Source organism: Colias eurytheme, chromosome 24, assembly GCF_061535395.1.
Source record: "Colias eurytheme isolate Ceu_HAF_F1 chromosome 24, ilColEury1 Martin Lab GWU primary, whole genome shotgun sequence".
Taxonomy (NCBI): Eukaryota; Metazoa; Arthropoda; class Insecta; order Lepidoptera; family Pieridae; genus Colias; species Colias eurytheme.
The window spans coordinates 1077897-1101606 of NC_143003.1; the positions used below are offsets into that span (position 1 = coordinate 1077897).

The following is a 23710-nucleotide window of genomic DNA, read 5'->3' on the forward strand; positions in this document are numbered from 1 at the left end:
AGTTACACTCTGGTTAGCAAAAAGTCTCGATTTGAAACCTACAGAGCACATGTGGGACAATTAAAAAATAAAGCTTAGAGCTCGTAATTCAGCCCCTACAACAATAGGAGACCTGAAAACCGCCATGAGGGAAGAATGATAACGAATTCCTCAAGAGACCATCAAAATCTTGATTATTTCTTTAAAATGGTGAACGCAGGCTATCATTCCAGAAAGAAGAGAAAGTACTGAGTATAAATTCGAAGGAAACATGATCATAAGTTTCATGATTACAAAATAAACTGCATTTGAAATTTAATAAAGAAAAAGCTGAAAATTGAGGATTTTGATCTTTCTTCGAAATTGACAATTTTTTTTATGATGTTAATGATTTTATGTGTTTATATTCGTGTAAATATGCTTGTTTAATTAATCAGTTCAGTTTCCAAACAAATTTTTTCTTTAGTTTGTGAGAAAACCGCAATTTTCCGTAAAAATGCAGGTGGGTCGATTTTTTTGATGACCAGTGTAGTAAAGAAGTAATTGTTCCATATTATTGTGTGATATTGACAACCCTAATCTCCATATTCATATGGCACGTGAATACTGTAGCCCTATGCTAAACATTTCCTGACCCATCTTCACAAACCCATTTCAGTTCCCTATATTTTCCTGTACAAACAAACAAACTTCTCCATTACTTACATTAGAACATTATATAACCTTTGCTGCCCACATCCGTCACGCGAAGGGCGAATACGCCAATATTTCACAAGACCGGATGTCAACACGCCCTAAATAAAAAGCTTTTAAATTTGTGTATGTGAAAATACAATTTGCTATGCCCGCTTCTTTATTTATTTCACCTTACCACCACCAATATAATATTACAATGTAACAATTTTAGTCTTTGAAATCATCAACAAAGATTCGTAGGTATAAAAGGCACGAGATAAACTTTGTGACATACAAAATATGCTTGTTCTTAGAGTATAAATACTGAAATTACATACAAAAAAATGCCATAAATTAATTAAATGCTTAACTCATACATAAATTAACTAAATACACTCTACTATAAAATTCTAAAAACTATCCACAACAATTTATTATTTAGTATATTTAGTATATTTATATTTATATATTTACCTCCAGACAATTTACAAACATCAATTAAACTATTTCAGTAAGACATAGTAATTATTACAAATAAACATAAATTACTTCCCTCCGTGCTAGTCGCTGACGCCACTGTGTTACAGTAGGGAAGTTTATTTTTATTTTATTTTTATTTATTTATTTTTTGCAAAGTTTACACTACGGTTTAAAGATATAAAACTTATGAGGATAAACAATAATTAGGTAACTTTAAGTAATACGTGTACTAAAAGGCACTAGCCACAAACAGTTTTTCTGTCTCGTTGTAGTCGAGGCTAAGCAGAAATTTATCCAAAGATTTACTGCAAAGGTATCTACTCATTTCTTTTATTTTAATTTTATTGTTAATATAATTATACAAATAGGGAGCAATATAATATGCAAAATTTTTCGCAAAACGAGTTTTACAACCCGGCACACAGTAAATCTCTTCAATGCGGGTTTTTCTTTTTGTAACAACGGAAGAAGATGGAGGAACTGTGTGCTGCTCCAGGACTATTACTTTGATAAATAATTGCCTCACAGTCAGAACGCGGCATTCGGTGTACAAGAGATTTGTTGGATATCTAAACGGCTTAAATTGCAGTACTTTTAAGATACATCTCTGTGTGCGTTCGAGCTTAAGAAGTGTTGTTTTGTTTGCGCCACCCCAAGCCGAGATACCATAATTAATGAGCGATTGGCACAAAGACTGATAAACGATTTTGTTCGTGGTTTCATCCTTAAGGCGTCTTATTTTTTTAAAAATTGGTATAAGTTTACGTATTCTACTTTTTAAATCATCTATTTGCGGCTTCCAGTTTAAGTTTTTATCTATTGTTATCCCTAAGTATTTTATAGTATCGACAGGACAAAGAGTATAGCAATCGCAGTTTCCTACATTTAAGCACGTATGCGCCTTTATGGTAAAATTTTGGGGAGGTCTATTATTATTTTTAAGAGAAAAATTTATATATTTAGTTTTTGTAAAATTTAAAGTTAAAAGATTATGATTTAGCCAATTTATTACCAATCGCATGCCTGATTCAGCTGCCAAACGAGCAGATTCCCATGTCTCCCCTTGAAAAACAATAACAGTATCATCAGCAAAACTTATTAACTTCGCGTCAGGTATGTGTAGATTACATAGGTCATTTAGGTATATTAAAAAGAGCGTAGGGCCGAGTACCGATCCCTGAGGAACGCCAAAATTTATGGACCGCTTTTGACTCCGTACATCACCAATTTTAACAAATTGAGTCCTATTTGATAAATAATCTCTAAACAATTCTAGAGGGGTACCACGAATTCCCATTGATTCAAGCTTTGCCAGGAGCAGGGGGACAGAGACAGTATCGAACGCTTTCGCCAGATCCAAAAAAACACCCAAACATTTTATCTTCCTGTCTAAATTGTTAGCAATAAGAGACACAAGAGTATTGATAGCATCACTAGTCGATTTTTTTGCACGAAAGCCAAATTGATTAGTTGAAAGTATGCAATTCTTTTCCAAATAATTAACGAGACGCTTGTTAATAATCTTCTCCAGAACCTTTGATATGGTTGGCAAAAGTGAGATAGGGCGATAGTTGGTTATACTGTCTCTGTCTCCCGACTTGTAAATCGGCACAACTTGAGATTGCTTTAAACGATCAGGAAACACACCCGATGATAAGCATATATTGCATAATTGCGTGATCGGTGGGCCAAATATAGCAAGATTTTTCTTTAAGAAAATAGATGATATGCCATCATATCCTGAAGCATAAGTGTTTTTTAAAGACAAAATTGTACTAGTAACCTCCACTATATCTGTTTCCAACAAAACAAATGAATTAAGTGAAATGGCGCCTTGATTATTTTTAGATTTGAGCTGAATTTCTGATAAATTTAGTTGATTTAAAATATTTGATGCTAATTCATTACCTATATTAATAAAGAAATCATTTATAAATTCAATAGAATGAACTGGAGTGTTCTTAAGTTTTAATAAATTTAAAGCATTATCAGGGCTTTTTAATGAGTTACTGTTTATATGGCAAATGCGTTTAATAGTTTTCCATGACTTTTTAATATCTTTTCTGTTATTATTAAGCTCAATTTTATCATAGTTGTTTTTAGAAGTATGTAAAATATTACTGCAATGATTCCTATAGCGTTTATATATGAGTTCAAGTTCCTTATTATTTGGATCGTTTTTGTTTCGGCGGTGTAAAATATCTCTGAAACGTATACATCGCAGCAAACCTGGTGTAATCCAGGGTTGTAAAATAGAATTTCTATTAGTTTTTTTAAATAATCGGGAGCTATCGCTTATAATATTGCCAACGGTATCAAGTAGTGAATTAGTTAGACTATTAGGATCATTTGTAGATAGTAGATTGTGCCAATCTACCAATGAGAGTAGTTTGGAAGCTTTTGAGTAATTTATATTGGTTGTAAAACATGTTGTCTTAGCTATACTAGTTTTTTGTTTGTTAGAAAAAGTAAGAAATATTGCAGAATGATCCGTTATTGCAGACTCACATACAAAAGTAGCCACTTTTATATTAGATTTTACGAAACAGTGGTCAAGACAGCTTTTACCACGTGTAGGTAAAGAGTGACTTGGTAAGAAACCGTGACATGCAAGAAAATCTAGATATTCGTCAGATCTTTGATCAGTGTTCTCATTACTGATGTCAATATTTAAGTCGCCAATTATGTAGATATTAGGAATAAACCTTAAGTTACACAATATTAAGTCAAAAGAATGCAGGAATTTGTCTATTGTCGCAAAAGAGGGAGATCGATAAATACAAACAAAAGCATATTGTTTTGCAATAGTTATAATTAGACCATCAGCATCATCCAAATTTGGTTCAACAACTTCGATATCAGTAATATTATTACGTATGTACGCAGTAACCCCGCTGTTTTGGTTTATATGTCTTGTAGTGTTGTAACTATGATAGTTCTCTAGGGGTGGAACAAAGTCATAATTTTTTAGCCAGCATTCAGTAAGTATTATTAAATCGCACTCGAACGCACAACGTGACAGAAAAACCTTAAATTCCAAGAAGTTTTTATTAATACTACGAATATTTTGAGTAACAATTTTAAAAGAGGAATAAGAAGAAAAGCTGCTATCATTAAGAAGTTCCGGATTAGCAATTAAAGAAGAATTACCCACTCCAATCTCACTATCAACTTGGTTCCCTAGTGTTTCCACATCGTTTCTATCCATTTTCCAATTTAAGAATGTATGGAAAGTATTTTTGACAGTTATTTCTGGGGATGAGTGAGTAATATTTAGTTTTTTTGGGTCTTCTTGATAATTTTAGGTACTCCATTGAAGTATTTTATACATAGTTCTTGTTCACCTTCTTCAATGCGACGATTCATCTCTTCTCTTACTGATAATAAATGGGATTTTTGCGCGGGCGTTTGGTCAGAATACATAAAAATATTTTTAGGGAGTTTAGTTCTATTTCGCAGCAGAACTCGGGGAGTGTCATTCGAATTAAATAACACTTTTATCGGTCGACTTTTATTGGGAAAGAATTTCCCCAACCGTATGCACTTTATTGGTTTCGGGCAATTTTCGTATATTGTCGAGATAATTTGGAAAACTTTTTCATAGTCATATGTGGTTCTAGAATTAAAATTTGTATCAATTTTTTCCGAAATACCGACCAAAATTACATTTTTTTCACGCTCATTACGCTCCTTCAATTCCGAAATTAAGGTTTCATCAATAACGCTTGTTGTTTTTATTTTGTCGTGATCAGGTAATAATTTTATTTTTTGAAAGTTGTTTTCTAGGGTTGAAATTCTGTTTTCTGACGAGATTAGACTAGAACGAATTTTTTGAGAATCACATTTCAAGTCATTTATTTCTTGGGTAAGCGATTGCGTTACCGAGTATATGGCAGTTATATCTTCTTTAATGCATGATATCTGTTGGCTCAATTTAGTTAAATTTTTATTTATTTATTTATTTATTTAACACTTTATTGTGCAATAAACCAGATACATAAAATAACAGTTTACAATAAACAAAAGCACAAAGGGCGGCCTTATCACTATGCAGTGATTTCTGCCAGGCAACCACGGGGAGAAGGCAAAGAAGCGAGATAATAAATTGAGAAACAGAAGAAAAAAAAAAAAAATTCTTGGATTGAGTAGAAGTAATTATATAATACAATAAAATGCATATACAAGATACACACAACATACTATACATTATAATAAACTAATTATATTAATACAACTAAAGACACACATACATACATATTATATAATATACTATATACAAATACATACAAAATAGTAGTAACTATATAATTAAAAATATATATAAATATACTAATACTAGGTACATAAATATAATATACTAATCCGAATTAAAAGCAGTTGAGAGATAATGGTTACGAACTTGATATTTAAAAGAGGATAGGGAAGGAGCAAGTCTAATTTTTAAAGGTAAAGAGTTCCATAACTTGACAGCAGAGACAGCGAACGAACCCGCGTAGAAATGAGTGCGTTGAGAGGGGATAGACAGAATACGTCTATCCACTGATCGAAGAGAGTAGTTTTCACAGTGTTGAAAAATGAAGTAGTTTTTAAGGTAGGAAGGAGAGGAGGGATCAAAGAGGATACGGTAGAGTAATTGAAGGCAGTGGAGGTTACGTCGGAGGCGAATAGGGAGCCACTTGAGCCGTTTGCGGTAGTCAGAGACGTGGTCGAATTTTCGAAGGCCAAATACAAAGCGAATTAAAAGATTTTGTAGACGCTCAAGTTTCTCCATATTCTCAACCGTAAGGACAGGAGAACACACATCCGCATAGTCGAGGATAGGGAAAAGAAGGGATTTAGCTAACATAATTTTAGTTGGGACAGGCAAAAAGTTACGTAGTCGCCGGAGAGTGCCAAAAGCCGCATACACCTTTCGACTGATATCTTGCAGGTGATGAGACCATGATAGCGTTTGGTCGAGTGAAATACCTAAATTTTTAACCACCTTACAATACGGAATTGTGACGCCACCAAGACAGACACTGGGCAACGCACCCCAGTCAATTTCAGAGACGAGATAAGGACTACCAATTATAATCGCATGACTCTTTGCGGGATTGATTTTAAGCCCGAATTCGTCACTCCAATTGACTAAGGTTGCTAGTTCGACATTGATATGGTGGATAGCACTGGGTAAGTTATTGAGTGATGCCTGGGTGTAGATCTGTAAGTCGTCCGCATACATATGGTAGAGAGAAGTGAGGCGCGAGGTTAGGGAATTAATGAAGATAGAAAACAGAAGAGGTGACAACACGCCACCCTGCGGCACACCGGCGGTGACAGCAGCCCAAGATGATTGGGTGTCACCCATTAGGACACGCTGCCGCCGCCCGCGCAGGTAATTACGAAACCAATCAATCACCGGAATTGGGATGTTAATCAAACGCAACAAACTCAACAGTATGTCAAAGTCGACGGTGTTAAAAGCATTGCTGAAATCGAGAAGAGTAAGAACTGTGAGTTGCTTATTATCCATCCCCGCACGGATGTCGTCTGTTACCTTCACTAGAGCAGTAGCTGTGCTGTGGCCAGAGCGGAACCCGGACTGAAAAGGACTCAGGATATTGTTCGAGTTAATGAAAGCGGTTAATTGTTGATGGATTAGGCGTTCAAGGACTTTGGAAAGGAAGGGTAAAATAGAAATAGGACGGTAATCGGATAACAATTTAGGACTGGATTTTTTGGGTAGAGGAATAATATGGGCATCTTTCCAACAGTCCGGAAAGGTCCCGGACGAAAGTGAGAAATTGAGGATATGGGTAATGGTAGGGATAACTATGTCAAGGATGGGGATGATCATTCTACGACTCACTAGGTCACAGCCGGCAGCGTTAGAGACGATGGATAATATGCTTTTCTTAACATCACAATCGGTGAGTTGACTAAAACAGAACGGGGGATATTCTGGAGTTGGAAGAGAAGAAAGGTTATCTAAAGTTATTTGTTTTAAAGTATTGTTGATATTAATTGGAGATGAAAAATGTTGATTTAAACTATCTATATTGACATTAGAGGAGGATAAGCAGTGGGAATTTTTACCAACTCCTAGACTTTTTAAGAAATTCCAAATTTTGACGCTGTCGCCGTTCTCGACAGATGTATGGAAATGGCGTCGTTGTGCGTCTCTACACAGTACGTTGCAGCGATTACGAATTGCTTTGTATTTTTCCCGGGCATCGTCAGTTTTTGCGGATTTTAATTTGGCTTTAGCTCTATTTTTCTTGTTTAAAAGAGATTTAAGGTCGGGGGAGAGCCAAGGAGCAGGAGTATGTTTCCTCTTTACAGGTCGAGAGGGCGCGTGTTCGTCGTATAAGCCGATAACAAGATTATTGAATAAGTTAATCTTCCCATCAATGGATACGGCATCAACGACACTCTGCCAGTCACACAGCTTAGCATCTACGGAAAGCTGACTTAGATCTATCCCAACAAAATTACGTAGCATGACAGTGGAGGGTTTAAATTTGGGAGGACGAAGGTTGTAGGACAGGTAAATGAGATCGTGGAAGGAAAATGCGTCGGCAGGGCATTGACCGTGTTTAGCTACGAGACTAGGAGAAGAAACAATCATTAAATCAAGGAGGGAGGGATTACAGCCGGGAAAGAAATGGGTATATTTTGATCTTTGGCGAATTCTTGGAAAAAATTCATGATTTCAATACGAAAATCCGCTAGGTCTTTTTTAAAATCTTGTTCATACGTGCGCTCCTTTCTTTTCCTTATGTTAATATTTGAATTCTGTGTTTCCTCCATGCCGTATCCACGCAAATTCGGTGTTGATCCGCCTCCGCTACCGCTGCCGCTTATAAATGTAATACTCGGCGGCGTGTGTTGCAAACTCATAGCGAAAACCTGTTTGTTATCGTAAATATACTGCACGGGCGTTTAGTAATAACACTTCACTCTTAGTATGAATGTACTTTTGTATAACGTCAATGGCAGGTTCGATGTAGACTACGTAAATGTTCATATAACGTTTTATTAATTAATATAGCTCAACACACGTTATTTCAATGTAGATAACATCCGTAGTGAATAGTATCGACGAGTTTATAGCGAGTCAGACCGTGTACAGGCGCCGATAACACGAGTGCATCGCGCTGCGGCCGTGCGTTAACTTTTATTTAGTTATTCTGAGTGAGTTTATACTCAATTTGTAGTGTATAATAAATCAGCATGGTTTTATGTAGTAACATTTTAACTTTTAAGTGCCAAATTATTAACTAAACCGAAACTTTAAGAATTTGTACCTAGGTAGGTACCATCTCTACACTTATGATACCGCTGTTAATTTACAGATTTAATATTCATAGTTACTAATTAACTAATGTTAACTATGCGAAAGTAGCTCTGTAGGTATGTTTTGTCTTACGCCGGCACCGCTGAACAGATTTGGAGGAATTTTTATACTGAAAAATACGCGATACCCAGCATTATGTCATCTGTGGCGATAAGCTCGTAAGAGCATTGTGATACACATTAATTCTAAGATTTAATGCCCTGTATGTTTTTCGTATTACGCCGGCACCGCTGAACAGATTTGGACAAATTTTGATACTGAAAAATACGCGATACTGTACGCGATACCCAGCATTGTGTCATTTGTGGCGATAAGCTCGTAAGATCATTGTGATACACATTTCTAAGATTTAATGTAGATCTATTAATTCAAATATACTAATCCCTTCAGCAGTAATAACATAATGATATGGTTAGCGTCATATCTACCTTTATAAATAAACAGAGTATAAAAATTAAAAATACATATTCATGCCTATAAACTCACCATCAAAGAAACACAAATCAAAACACAAGTCACGGTCTTCAGTGAAATGCTTACAAATTCCGCAAGTCTTCAAATTAAATATGTACGTAAAGAGGAACGTCATAATGCGACGTAGTGCAGGCAGAGCGACCTAAAAACTCGGCATAATGATGCTGTTAATGTGGCTTAATTTTATATATCAAGTGCTATTGTACTCAATAATCGAGGCACAAAAGACAATGTGTAATTATGATATTCTTAACTTTCTCGATGGTGTCTTCGAACGTCCGAGAAAAGTTTTCAGTAAAACTTTACAATACTTGTTTAATTTCGTTTCTTTGATTATAAACAAATACAACTGAAATTAGTGTAATTGCTAAATCAGCTACAAATAATACGATATTTATAATATTTCATTCTGCAATTTACAGAACGAATTTAACTTTTACACCTATCCCGAAACTTAAGCTTAAGTTTTAATTGTATCTTGTTTCCCCTTTTACTTACAACATTTTTTTAAAGAATAAAAAAGGCCGCTCTCCTAAACTAGCCATTTTAAATTTCCATTAATATTTTTTTTGGTATTATCGATATTGGTATAATCGCATATCACAGCAAATGTTCCATCAGAATAAATATTTCTAATAGTAAATGACAACTTCAGGTAGAGTGGCCATAGAAAGGCCCGAATGGAAGAGATTGGAGGAGGCCTTTGCCAACTGGCAAATGGACATGCAAAAATGGATAAAACCTAGCATATAATACATATGTACATGTCTAAAGTCTGATCAAAGGCTAATAATAATAAATATTAGTAAATGAAAATTAAAACTAGTTATAAATTGATTATAAATACGATCATCACAAACAAATATTCCTCTTAAAAGGTATAAAATATAAATATCTGCTCTATACACAAAATAAACACATTAAATAAGTGTTATCGAAATAACATAAAGCTATTCATTGCAACGGATCATTAACCCACACTCAAGATGACTTCATTTAAGTCCAGACAGCTTCCTGCATGCTATAAGCCGATAATTGTTTATTGGCGATAGACCATTATATTATACTAGCTGTGGCTCACGGTTTTACCCACATTGCTCTGCTCCTGTTGGTCTTAGCGTGGTGTTATATAGCCTATATATAGCCTTCCTCAATAAATGGGCTTTCTAACACCAAAAGAATTTTTCTAATCGGTCCGTCCGAAGTAGTAAGTAATATAAATTATAAATATATAATATATATAGTGGCATCATGTTTTTTATCCTTCTTTATGTTAATAAAATTGAAATACTTAAATATGGCATTTAAGTATAATAATCTGTAGTTAGTTAAGGCATTTCAATGCCTAAAAACTAAATACATTTTAGAAGTGTACTAAGCATCTGCATTTTAGAAGTTAGAATAGTATAACATTTTTGTTATAAAAACATCACAATTTATTTTTCCAGAAGCAACATTGAAGACAGACAAATGAACAAAAAGCATTTCCATGCTCTCTCATATAACAGTGAAATTTGAATTGAGTTTGGATTAACAGGCTCGTTGCTTGACTGCCTCTGCAGAAGTTGTTCTGCCCTATTGCCCCTGTTGTCTCTCCATAAGAACCTTCCTTGTGTCTTAACAAATAAAATGACGAATTGGTTGAGCCATTCTAAAGCTTTACACTTAGCAACATAATAAGCGATTCATCTTCTTCTTATACATATATAAAAATGAATCGCAAAATGTGTTGGTAAGCGCATAACTCGAGAACGGCTGAACTGATTTCGATAATTCTTTTTTTATTATATTCCTTGAAGTGCGAGGATGGTTCTTATGTAGAGAAAACGTAAATATGTACCACGGGCGAAGCCGGGGCGGACCGCTAGTTTTGAATATATACAAGCCATTCACAAGCTTTGGCTTAGTAACACATAAGGCGATTCATTTTTATTATATAGATAGAACTCATACTCTAGGGATTAATTATAAGTGTCCCATTCCTGCTTAACTCCAGCAACTCCTCCATATTCTTAGTTTTCTTAATCAATCAATTTCAACTGTATTACTATTGTAGATACTGTTAAATATTTCAAATACATTAATTTAGGGTTCTATTAACATGACTGTTGCGGACACAGTGAATAGGTATGACTCATTCTTCTATGAACATTGATTAAATTCTTAATAGATTTGTAGTTAAGCTATGTCATAAACAAAATTATTATATGATTTGCCTATGTAATAACTCAGGCCCCGGAATCACAGACACAATAGAAAATCTATTGTGTTGTGGCCCGATCGGGCCGTTCGGTTCGTTATTATATGATTTAAAACATTTGTATATAGAATTATTTTATTTCCTTGCACTAAGGAAAAGATAAGTATTTAAATTAAATTAACTCAATTCTTTTAATATAATAACTTTTTGTGAATTAATCATTTCAACCAATGATATAAACATTATAATTAAATAGTAAATAGTTTTCGTTAGTTTATTTCATAAAATCCCTCTTACATGATTTATTATAAATAAAACAGCATTGGAATCAACTTTATACATATACACATAATAGCAGTATTGTGATTTGTGCGAGGTAACTTTTACTGCCTACAAGTTCGCGTCAATGCCGAATATAGTGATTTATCCGTGATTCTCGCGTTAATATCGATGACATAATACAACTGCTATGTCGTCATAAATTAAAAAATAATCATTATCTCCTACCTATATTTAAACAAACTCGAGTTCGACTATTGAAAGTTTTTCAAACGAAGGTATGTCCCAGAAACTCAAGACCAACAACACTATCAACACTAACAACACTAACAAGAACAATAAGAACTTTTTTTAACTTTTTTTAAATAGAACATTGCCATAAACCTTTCAACCTAGTCGAATTAATAAACATTTAGATAAAGACTAAAAATAAAATTCATTGACTCACCTGTTGAGCGACCGGCTCTAAAATACTTTCGATTATCTTGGTATGAAACACAGGCATCTTGGATGTTGATATTAATTACATTAGATTAAAGTACCAACCACCACAATGCCTCACGACACTAAAAACACAAGTAACACAACACAACCAAAGAGTTCGAAAAACCAACAATTCTTGTAAAACGAAACGAAAATAAATAAATTTTGCACACAACCAAAAAAACACTAAGCTCGTCGACTGAGATTTTCGACTATTTGATATTTCACGCAGGTCGCAGACCGCAGTGAATGCAGAAGCGCAAGTGCCACAGTGACAGATACAGGATACTGACGTCTGACACACGACTTATTATAATAATATGACATTAGCCTAAATCATATTTTGACCAATCCATGAAAAGATCATTTGACGTTTAACGAAATATTGCTATTTAAATAATTACAATGTCCCCTTTATCGATACTGGACTAAATCTCAATTATTAATATTTAACAATTATTTAATAAATATAGAACCGTTTGTAAGCAAACAAATTGAATAACATCATAACGGAAAAATAAAATATTTCGTATACTTACATATTTAATTTAATTATCATGAGATGCGAGTCAAAAGGTTAATGAAATACGGTGATTTTTATTTTATAAATTACTAGGTTTCCACCCGCGGCTTCGCCCGCGCAGTCAAAATAAAACCCGCATAGTTCCCGTTCCCGTGGGATTTCCGGGATTGCGTCATTATCCCGGGATAAAAAGCAGCCTATGTCCTTTCTCGGGTATCAAAATATCTCAATACCAAATTTCATGAAAATTGGTTCAGTAGTTTAGGCGTGATTGAGTATCAGACAGACAGACAGAGTTACTTTCGCATTTATAATATTAGTATGGATATAGCTTTTCTTTGAAAGATACTAAGATAACTTTTCCAACAATACATAAGAAGGATTTAAATTTTATGTATACTATAATATTTAATATGGCCTCTATCATTTTTTCCTTCTTTTTAGTTATTTATGCTCTTTAAAATACTATTAACGAAGTTTATCTAATTATCTATACTAATATTATTTAAAGAGGAAACCTTTGTATTTCTGTATGTTTGTATTGAATAGGCTCAAAAACTACTGGACCGATTTCAAAGTTTATTTACCAATAACTTAGAACGATTCTTCCGAATCCGTATAGGCTATATTTTATCCCGGAAAATATACCAAGGGCGAATCCGGTCAACGAGTCCAATAAACATTAAATCTCCAACATTTTAGATTAATCATTTTGATATGACTAGCAATACTAGCTGTCAATTTGACATACGAACCGATAAACGTCACGATACGCGACTGTCGTCACGATACGCGACTGTCGTCCGATAGCTGCCAACAAACTCAGTCATGTTGTACAGTGAGAAATTCGATTTAAAATTAATGCAACTGGTAAAAGAAAATCCAGTGCTTTATGATTATAATTGCCCCAATTACATGGACTTTAACGCTCGGACAGTCGTATGGCAGAAAATAGGAGATGAATTAAAAAGACCCGGTATGTCAAATTATATCTTTACGATCATTTTACGATATCGCTGGTTTTGTCCTATTAGCACTTTTGAATAATTCTGTGGAATAATCTGAGGTGGAATGTAATAAATTATAATCTGCTTTAATTTTAATGATAAAAATTGGCTGATAAGTAAAGATATTTTTATTTAAATTTATTAATTTTGAGTTTAAACGAAGAATGAAGAAATGTCGATGGCTATATCCGTAAATAAAATATGTTTAAATATTGAAATATTTTTTTCTTCATTTAAAGTAGATGCTCGCTCTGGAATCTTAATGTTAATTTTTCCGTTCTTCAGCGGCAGATTGCAAAACCAGATGGGTGCACATCCGTGATGCATACAGACGGCTACTACGTCTGTCCCAAAAACGTGGTCAACATAAAAAATATAAATATGAAAGTTCAATGTCGTTTATGAGGCCGTACTTTAAAGATGTTAATTTTGTTGGTGAAACATGCGATGACGAGGTGAACTTTGAGTGTGATTTCGCAGCTGATAGTGAATACTCTGAGGAACCTTTGAAGAAAAAGCCTAAAATGAAGAAAATAAGGAAAAGAGAGTTTGACGATGTACATGAATTTGAATCAGTGTCTTTCAATGATACATCCGAATTTGACACATCCGATTCTATCGATACATTCTTACTTAGTATTGGTGCTACTTTAAAGACATTCTCTCCATATCATTTAAATATTGCAAAGACGAAGATATTTTCAATCGTACAGGAACATGATTTGCTTCAAATTGTTCAACAGCAAGAGGAGGAATCTAAAGGTGCGTCTACTGAAATCATAATGGAACAACTGAAATAAAACAAATAGTTTTAATAACATTAGGCTTAAATTTTTAGCGAATTTTAGAAAAATTTAAAATCTGTTCATGATACCAAGGCACTAGGAAGCAATGAAAGTGTACATATTGTTTAATAAAATTGGACAAAAAAGAAAAAGTGAAACTATTGGCACTTTCCTGTGTATTTAAAATTTTGATACAATTTTATTCTCACCAAAAGTTGTATGTATTTGTTTATTTTTGAGTAAATATTAGTGTTCCTCTGGTTGAAATGTGATATCAATAATTGAAACATAATATGTAATTGTATGTAGGTACTTTGTTAAAATTTGTTGAAGATGATGATGAAAAGTTTTATAGAAAATGCCTAAGTTTTTGGAACAGACAATTAAGTCTGTTTTCATTATATTGTGTCGTTATGATTGTAAATAAAATTTTTGAAATATGTTACCTATTTTATATTTTATCCAGATCATTTATGAAAAAAACCGTACGTACGTACGTACGTATGGTACTTAATTAATATCAATATTAAACATTTCAAATCTACTAACTGATATGTATGCAATTCGTGGGTACTACATATAGGGTAAAAGCGGAACCGTCTTAACATAAGTTGCGATTCTGCTCATACCTACATAAAATAATTTATGGATAGTAAAATAACTTAAAATCATTGTAGTAGGTTCGTTATCATCACGTAAATATGAATTTGATTAGGTATATTATTTAGACATCTATAGTTATAATTTTCGCAGTACTATATTTTGAAGCGTATAAGTTCCAAAATCGCATAGCTTCATTGGCTTCAATCTTTAGACTTTAGGCGTGGTCGGTCCCGTATCGGACGCGTGACGGGTCGCGCGGCGTTGCCGTTCCCACGAATTCGTTCCCGCCAAGTTTCGTTATGTAATTTAACACCAAAACCAATGAAATACACTGAAAGATAAATGATAAGTGAACGATAGGACGTGATTATAGAGGTAACTATGTAATGAATAAATCCAAATGAATGCTAATTAAAACTTATTGTTTGCGTGCGCGGTGCGGCGTTGCCGGTCCGTGTCACTTTCCCATGTCGGAGTCGTCGCGTCAGTGCTATACATCACGACTGCCGGGTCACGATGCCTCTGCCGTTTAACAAAACATTGGATTTAAAATTGCTGCAACTAGTAAAGGACAATCCAATAATATACAACACGAAGCATAAGAAATACCTAGACTTTGACAATAGAGAAGTTGTTTGGCAAAAAATCGGCGACGCGCTAAATAGGCCAGGTAATTATTAATCAACTTATCATTTAGGTATTACGAAACTATTAATAGGTGTTTTGATACTTATAAAAATAATTAATATTCAATCATTCGTCAAAATTCTGTTTACTTAACTATAAAGTTTAATTTTAATAATTTTAATTGAATTAAAAAGGTGAGTTGAATTAAAGCTCAGTCAGTCGTAATTCAGATAAGTGCTTGCACCTATTAAAATTAGGTAAGTACGATAGTTTTTAAAATTAAAGTTTAATTTTAATTGAAATTGTATAACTACGTAGTATATTATTATTAGTCTGTGATTGAAATAGATAAGTAGCTCTAATATGTATTATCATTTTAGTGAGTCGTAAATCGTAATACAGATTACAGCTGAGACCTATTTTGATAAAATTACGATAGTTTTTAAAAATGTGTAGCGAAGTTACTTACCTCATTTAATTATTATTATCCTAGTTAAGTATTTTTTGGTAGGTATTGAACTATCGACGCAGGTAGGTAACGTACAAAAATAAAATTCCCATATATCTATAACTAGCTTTCTGCCCGCGGCTTCGCCTGCGTTTTCAAAGAAAAACCTGTTCCCGTAGGATTTCCGGGATAAAACCTATCCTACGTCCTTTCTCGGGTATCAAAATATCTCTATACCAAATTTCATGCGAATTGGTTCAGTAGTTAAGGTGTGATTGAGTAACAGACAGACAGACAGAGTTACTTTCGCATTTATAATATTAGTATGGATTCTACAGTAATCCCAAACTGATAATGCGCTGCATAGAAAGCTTCGTCACTGATCGGCAACTGTGAATATTCTTCGGACTTCGAAGCTTCGAAGTTCGAGCGTCCGAAGACGTTAAGTACACGTATATTATATAGAGTGGTTAAATGTATTTTTTTCATGCATAATTTAGTAGAATTGTGAGTTTTGTGTTAAAAGAGATAAGTAACGAAATTTGTTTCGATAATTCCATGTAGGTATGTAAATAGCGAGAATAAGGCACACGATTGAGAATAAATACCTATTTGTTGGATTGATTTACATAGTATGTACTAGGAAAATTCTATACTTAGAACTATTAAAGTGTTTTTCTGAAGCTGGTGTAATGATAGATGAAAAGAAGGTTAACTAAAATAACATTTAAATCGTAGAAATCTAAGCATTAAAATCTCAGTTCAAAAGTATTTAAGTAGGTACCGATCATTCCAAAACAATATTACAATTATTACAATAAAATATTAAGAATCAGGGATTATCTCTATTTCTAACATCATTGATTGATCAGAACTTTCATTATGCTTCATAATGAATAATCATTTCAATTTTATCGGAAATTTCAACTTTGAAACCAAAATCAAGAAGGGTATGTAACAGCAGCTCTATATAATTCCACACAGAGAGAATACGTGCGGTCACCACCAAGATATAAAGACGACTGAAGGATTTTTGACTTGTCCGGTGTCCCCGAACCCTTCTTGCCTGAATTGTTTTTGATTGTGTATGACTGTCAATAATTGACTCCTATTTCTTTCGAACAAGGTACAAAATGCATTGTTTAGGGCTCTTTCGATTCAATATTTTCGGGTGTTTCTGGAAATACGACAATTATTATCGAAGATCCGCATGCGCATTATAATTTTGGGAGTACTGTAAGTACCTAACTAGTTACGTTATTAATTATTAAAAGAGCCTGGTCTCTCCCAAACTCAAATTGCATCCAAATTCATTCGCCCGTTAAGAGTGTTCTCAAAATATGTAATGTAGATATTTTAAGCGTGCAATTTACCTGTTTACCTTGAATAACGATGAACGCGATAAATATAAATAATAATAAAAAATCTATAAATTTTTGAAGTGACATTGAATTTTGACCTCAATGACATAAATTATTATAATTATTTAGAATGATGAATGGGTTTTTACTTTGTGTTTATACTTCAATATTTTTGCTGTGTTAAGAATTAATATTATCTCTGTTTACCTATTTATAAAATTTAACTGTTGACCTACAATAATTGTTAACTTGTGAGTGAGATTTTATAACTATAGCTTTTCGCCCGCGGGGCTAAACTGTATATTATAGGGCGTGGAGTTGAGAGTCGTAAATTTTTTTGTGGTTAGCTATTGTCCTATGGAACCTATATCTGAAATTTCACACCGCGCAAACTTTTAGTTTTTGAGTCACGAATTTTTGAAAATCGGAAAATACTCCATTTTAGCTTTGAAACGCGAACTTACTGTTATGACAGTGTCAAATTGACATACAGTGATTGTCAAACGCGTTTCATTTCAGGTAAAACATTTCTATCTAACAAAAAAAATATTATAATTTAAATTTTATTTATGAAATTTGTATATTTTTTAACAACATTAAAAATAATTATTATTAAGTATAGTTATTGTAAAATAGATTAAATAAAATAAAATTATTAATATTCGCAATTTATAATTTAACAAAAATATTAATTGTACGCTTTGTACCGTGGAACAAAACAATAACGACGTCATTTTCAGTTACCGTTCGTTTGCCTCCTTTCAGTCGTTATCGTTTCGTGCGTTCTCCTGTTAAGACCTAAAACTGTACAAAACTAAAAACTTTTATTTTTAGTATTCAAATAGGTAGCGAGGAGCGTATTAGGTTAACATTTGAACTGCCGCCAGAAGCGACTTTAGGGCTATTCCCACTCAAACAAAAAAAAAAAAAAACTACAGATCCCCTCTGCTGAAGTCGTGATACTGGGCGATTTCAATGCCCACCACACAGATTGGCTGAATTCTCGTACAACCGACCATGCAGGGAGATCTTTTTATGAGTTCGCCATTGCCTATGGTTTGACACAATTGGTGCCCTCACCTACAAGAGTGCCCGACGTGGAGAATCATTTGCCTTCCCTGTTAGACCTCATGCTGACTTCCCACCCTGAAGGCTATCAGGTTAGTGTCGATGCACCCATCGGCTCGTCAGACCATTGCCTAGTGCGGTGTGTAGTGCCAATAACGTTCTGTCACCGCCCACCTTGTGCGAGTTCTCGTCACTTATGGCACTTCAAGTCAGCAGACTGGGATGGGATGCGCACATTCTTTTCTTCGTATCCCTGGGGCAGGGTTTGCTTCTCAGACAATGATCCTAGCGCTTGTGCAGAATCTGTCTCTGATGTCTTGCTGCAGGGCATGGAACTCTTTGTTCCTAGCTCTAAGGTGCCCATCGGTGGCAAATCAAAGCCCTGGTTTGGTGGATCCTGTAAAGCGGCTGCTCGCTGGAAACAAGAATGCTACCAGGCCTGGGTTACAGGACTAGCGGCTAGAGATACAAACTCCAGAACCCTCAAAAAGAAGTTGAACTCTGCCTCAAGGTCATTCAAAAGAGCAATTGCAAAAGCGAAGTCGGAGTATATTGCCAAACTAGGCGATAAACTAGCCCACCTTCCTTCCGGAACAAAAGCTTTTTGGGCTCTCGCCAAAGCCGTTCAAGGCAATTTCTGTCGCCCATCTCTTCCATCTTTACACATGGGAAATGACCGGTTGGCACACACTGCAAAAGAGAAAGCCGATCTTCTGGGCTCTCTTTTTGCAGAAAATTCTACATTGGAGGATAAAGGAAAATTACCACCGCACATATCGCACTCTACATGCTCTATGCCGGAAATCCGTTTCACGCAAAAAGCTGTACGTAAAGCCCTTCTTTCTCTAAATGTGAATAAGTCATGTGGTCCCGACGGTATTCCCCCCATTGTGTTAAAGATGTGCGCCCCTGAACTGACTCCAGTGTTAACGCGTCTCTTTCGGTGCTCATACTCTTCAGGCATAGTCCCAAGCTCTTGGAAAACCTCTTTAGTGCATCCCATTCCCAAAAAAGGCGATCGCTCAGACCCGTCCAATTATAGACCTATTGCTATCACCTCTCTGCTCTCAAAGGTAATGGAATCCATTATCAATCGCCAGCTTCTAGAGTTTCTTGAGGAGCGCCAGCTGATTAGCGATTGCCAATACGGTTTCCGTAAGGGTCGCTCAGCTGGCGATCTTTTGGCGCTCTTGACTCACAAATGGGCGACTGCTATTGAGAGCAAGGGTGAAGCTTTAGCAGTTAGTCTGGACATAGCGAAAGCCTTTGACCGGGTCTGGCACAAGGCACTCCTTTCCAAGCTACCATCATACGGAATTCCCGAGAAATTGTGTCAGTGGGTCACCAGTTTCCTCACAGAGCGGAGTATCAAAGTCGTTGTCGACGGTTCGTGCTCCGAAACTAAGCCTGTGAATGCTGGGGTCCCACAAGGCTGCGTTCTTTCTCCAACTTTGTTTCTTCTGCATATCAATGACATGCTACTGCCTAGTGGCATTCATTGTTATGCAGACGACAGCACTGTTGACGCACATTATACCGGCCGATGCAATATTTCTCGGGATACCGTTACTGAGCACCGGAACGAGCTTGTGTCTCAAATCGAGAACTCTCTTGTGGAGATCTCCAATTGGGGAAAACTTAACCTTGTTGAGTTCAACCCAAAAAAGACACAAGTTTGCGCGTTTACCACCAAAAAAACTCCCTTCGTCGTGTCTCCAGTTTTTCAGGGCATTCCCACCAGAGTCTCAGCCAGCATTAGTATACTTGGAGTCGAAATATCGAATGATGTCCAGTTTCGTTGTCATCTGGAAGGAAAGGCTAAGCTAGCCTCCCAAAAACTTGGTGTGCTCTGTAGAGCGGGACAGTATTTCACACCCGGCCAACGCCTACAACTTTACAAGGCTCAAGTCAGGCCGCACATGGAATACTGTTCCCATCTCTGGGCCGGGGCACCCAAGTATCAGCTCCTTCCTTTTGACCGAATCCAGCGACGAGCTGCTCGATTAGTGGACGACCCTCGTATTACTGATCGGCTGGACTCTTTGGCTCTCCGTAGAGATGTTGCTTCTCTCTGCGTATTTTACCGCATCTACCACGGCGAATGCTCTGACGAACTGTTCGGAACAATACCGGCTGCTGAATTTCACCATCGAACTGCTCGCCACAAGTTGAAATATCACCCACAACATCTGGATACTTGGCGCTCATCCACCGTGCGATTTAGGAGGAACTTTCTGCCACGCACCACTCCTTTGTGGAACGACCTTCCGAGCTCAGCATTTCCGGACAGATACGACTTAGGGTACTTCAAAAAGAGGGCGTACTCTTCCCTAAAAGGCCGGCAACACACCTGCAACCGTACAGGTCTTGTGGGTGATTATGGGCGGCGCCAATCATCGTATTAATCCGATGACGCGCCAGCTCGTTTGCCCGCTAATATATAAAAAAAAAAAAAAAAAAAAAAAAGGTTAAGAAACTTAAAAGAAAAGCAGTTTACTATGAAAAGTCCCTTTATCGATTAGACACCTCAAAATAATGAAATTTAGGGAGCATATTGTTTCAAAAATTACACCATAATGTCTATTACATTAAATCGGTCATATTTCAAATCAAAGAGCTAATGCAATATTACTAGTATTGAAAAACTATTATTGTAAAGTAATAATTAATATTAATTGCTTCAGATCAATGTGGAACTGGAAAAAATACATGCTTTAGTTATAAATTGATGTTAATTTGCATCCCCTTGCCTGCCAAAAAGTGGTAACAATCCAACATAACCTTAAAAACTTCATTTGTAAATATCTCGAAAACTATTAATTTCCGCGCCCCCCCCTTTACAGGGGAAGTTCCTAGTACCCACCCCCCCTCTCTCCACCACCCACCACACTCAAATTCCACGCCCTATAATGTACAGTTTAACCCCTATCCTATGTGTTAATCCAAGTTACCTTCTATATGTGTGCGAATTTTCATTATAATCGGTTCAGTAGTAGATATTTGCGTTATTTATAATATTAGTAGGATTGTGTTAATTTGAATCACCAATTCCTGTGAGTTCCAACTTCCAATGCTTGAACAAACAATCAAATAAATTTATATTAATACAATCAGCTTGACAGCAAATTCCTTCCCTTATGAAACATTTAAAGAAAAATTTAAATGTTTCATAAGGGAAAATAATGTTCCGCATTCAAGTTGGCAGTCAAAGATTTTTTACTAACAAACCTAATTTTTGCACTATTTATCCTTTCCCAGCCAGCATATGCAAATCCCGGTGGATAAACATTCGTGACATGATGCGTCGAAAACTTCGGGACCGGCTCCGCAACCCGCACCAAAAGAGTTACAACTACAAATACGAAGAAGAACTTTCCTTCATGCTGCCCTACTTCCGAGAAATGAGCTCCAACGACTACGCGGACTATTTGGAAGAAGCAAGCGAGGCAGAAATACCCGTAGAAGTTTTCGGGACCGAAGTTTTTGGACGGGAAACTGAAATGAAGCCAGTGTTCCGAAGCAAAAGGGATGACACCTTCGAATTCCAGGATTTAAACCCGTCTGATCCTCTAGACGTGTTTCTACTCACTATAGGTTCAACACTTAGAAAATTAACGCCGTGTTACTTGAATCAGGCTAAAAGCAAGATATTCCAAATTGTCCAGGACTATGAGCTCCAGCAAATCATGGAAAAGGACAGCCAGCCAAATACTAGCACGGATAATAGATAGAATTTGGAGAGCACTTTCGTGTATGTGTTTTTGTCTGTGCTTTAAAGGACAAGATTTCACTTTCATGTGACGTTATTAGATACTATATTTCACTGATCGATTTCTTCGCAGGTAAAGGAATGTCAGTTTAGACTGATTATTATTAAAGTGAAACTTTTATTACATCGTCTCAAACTTTTTGGTCTGTGTAGCGCATGTCGCGTGTATCGCGGCTGCCGAGTAGGTATACCTACTCGGCAGCCGACCGTCACGCGACATGCGCTACACAAAGCAGTGTTCGGAACCGTTCGAACAGTTTCACTTTTACCGTGGTTTCATAAAACCACACAACATTTTTTTGTCACAGAGAAAATTATGATTCTTGTTTGTATTTATTTTGTAAATGTTAAATTTAAATCTGTAGAGAGGCCAATTCTGTACATGAAATATATTTAAAAAAAAACTATGAAGGGGTGATAAGGGATCGCTACTGATGCCAAAAATGCAATAAGTAAAATTTTTGTCTGTCTGTCTGTCTGTCTGTCTGTATATTCGTTATAGAAACAAAAACTACACGACGGATTTTAACCAAATTTGGCACAATTATTCTTCATACTCCTGGGCAGGTTATAGTAAAAGAATCATGTAAATCGGTGTAGAAACACCAAAGTTATACATGAAAATATACGCTATAAGTCATCGCGCGTGAATACAGAATCATGCCATAAGGATTATTTTTGTGTATCAGTTGCCGCGTTCGACGCGCTTCGCGGCGGGAGCTATAAAAAGGCGGCGGGTCTGTACCCGTTTCGCGTTATCACGGCATCACGTGTGAACGGCTGAACCGATTTCGATAATTCTTTTCTATTATATTCCTTGAAGTACGAGGATGGTTCTTAATTCTTATGTAGAGAAAACGTAAATATGTACCACGGGCGAAGCCGGGGCGGACCGCTAATATTCTATTATTTATAATAGAATAGTGATAAACGCAGGGTATGTTAAGCCATAGAAAAGTCGCACAAATTGGCTATGTCTCAGGAAATAAATGTGGCTATTTTATCCTGGTAATTTTAAGTTGTTAGGTACTCAATCTTGCCATCGACTCGATTTTAATAAAATATACTGGCTTAATCATGTTACCTATGGTATATAGACTGAAGGGGTAAAAATACAATTGTTTATAATATTATGTTTAAAACGATGATTCTGTGATGTTTTTTTTAAGTATTAAAGCTGTTTTATATTAAAAAGAAAACTATTTTCATTTTTTTCAACGGGATACTTATATCCTTTCTTTTCCGTACTATGTAATATTATAAATGTGAAAGTAAGTAACTCTGTCTGTCTGTTACGCTTTCCCGCTTTAACCTCTCAAGTCTCAACCGATTTTGATTAAATTTGGCATAGACATTAGACAATCTTTAGACCCTGAAAGAAAGGCTACCTTTTATTGCGAAAAATCACCACGCGGGCGGAAGCTAGTAGTGCAAATAAACAAAATAGTTTCAGATATTGTACATAGTTATTTCATCGACTTAACCACAGGTCTTAACAGACTTTTGTGACTGTTTTTTTTTTATTTCCTATGTGGATTAAAACTCTGAATCCGAATTCTCGGCATGATCCTAATGCAGCCGGGAAACGGACCATGTTTAAAGTCATTTGC

The 23710-nt window shown here is 35.6% G+C and overlaps 3 protein-coding genes across 3 annotated transcripts in view; 2 read left to right on the plus strand and 1 right to left on the minus strand.

Annotated features, from left to right (window-relative positions):
- The window catches only part of Vinc (vinculin), a 52019-nt gene extending 39856 nt beyond the window's left edge, over positions 1–12163 (minus strand). The window contains exon 1 of the mRNA XM_090115771.1: positions 11875–12163. Coding sequence (XP_089971897.1) covers positions 11875–11931 — 57 coding nt within the window. The 5' untranslated portion in view covers positions 11932–12163. The remainder of the gene's footprint in view (positions 1–11874) is intronic.
- A 1073-nt stretch (positions 12164–13236) lies between these two features.
- Positions 13237–14629, plus strand: LOC149897858 (uncharacterized). The gene is made up of 2 exons (XM_090115769.1): positions 13237–13408; positions 13725–14629. The coding sequence occupies exons 1-2, from the start codon at positions 13261–13263 to the stop codon at positions 14237–14239; spliced, it is 663 nt and encodes a 220-aa protein (XP_089971895.1). The 5' UTR covers positions 13237–13260; the 3' UTR covers positions 14240–14629.
- A 431-nt stretch (positions 14630–15060) lies between these two features.
- LOC149897859 (uncharacterized) lies at positions 15061–22132 on the plus strand. Its single transcript, XM_090115813.1, has 2 exons — positions 15061–15497; positions 21590–22132. The coding sequence occupies exons 1-2, from the start codon at positions 15344–15346 to the stop codon at positions 22060–22062; spliced, it is 627 nt and encodes a 208-aa protein (XP_089971939.1). The 5' UTR covers positions 15061–15343; the 3' UTR covers positions 22063–22132.
- The last annotated feature ends 1578 nt before the right edge of the window (positions 22133–23710 follow it).

Excerpts from the sequence above, each read along its gene's own strand:
- LOC149897858 (XM_090115769.1), top strand. The coding sequence starts at position 13,261 with ATGTTGTACAGTGAGAAATTCGATTTAAAATTAATGCAACTGGTAAAA. Across the intron at positions 13,409-13,724 it reads AGATGAATTAAAAAGACCCG|CGGCAGATTGCAAAACCAGA; the intron begins GTATGTCAAATT and ends TCCGTTCTTCAG.
- LOC149897859 (XM_090115813.1), top strand. The coding sequence starts at position 15,344 with ATGCCTCTGCCGTTTAACAAAACATTGGATTTAAAATTGCTGCAACTA. Across the intron at positions 15,498-21,589 it reads CGACGCGCTAAATAGGCCAG|CCAGCATATGCAAATCCCGG; the intron begins GTAATTATTAAT and ends ATCCTTTCCCAG.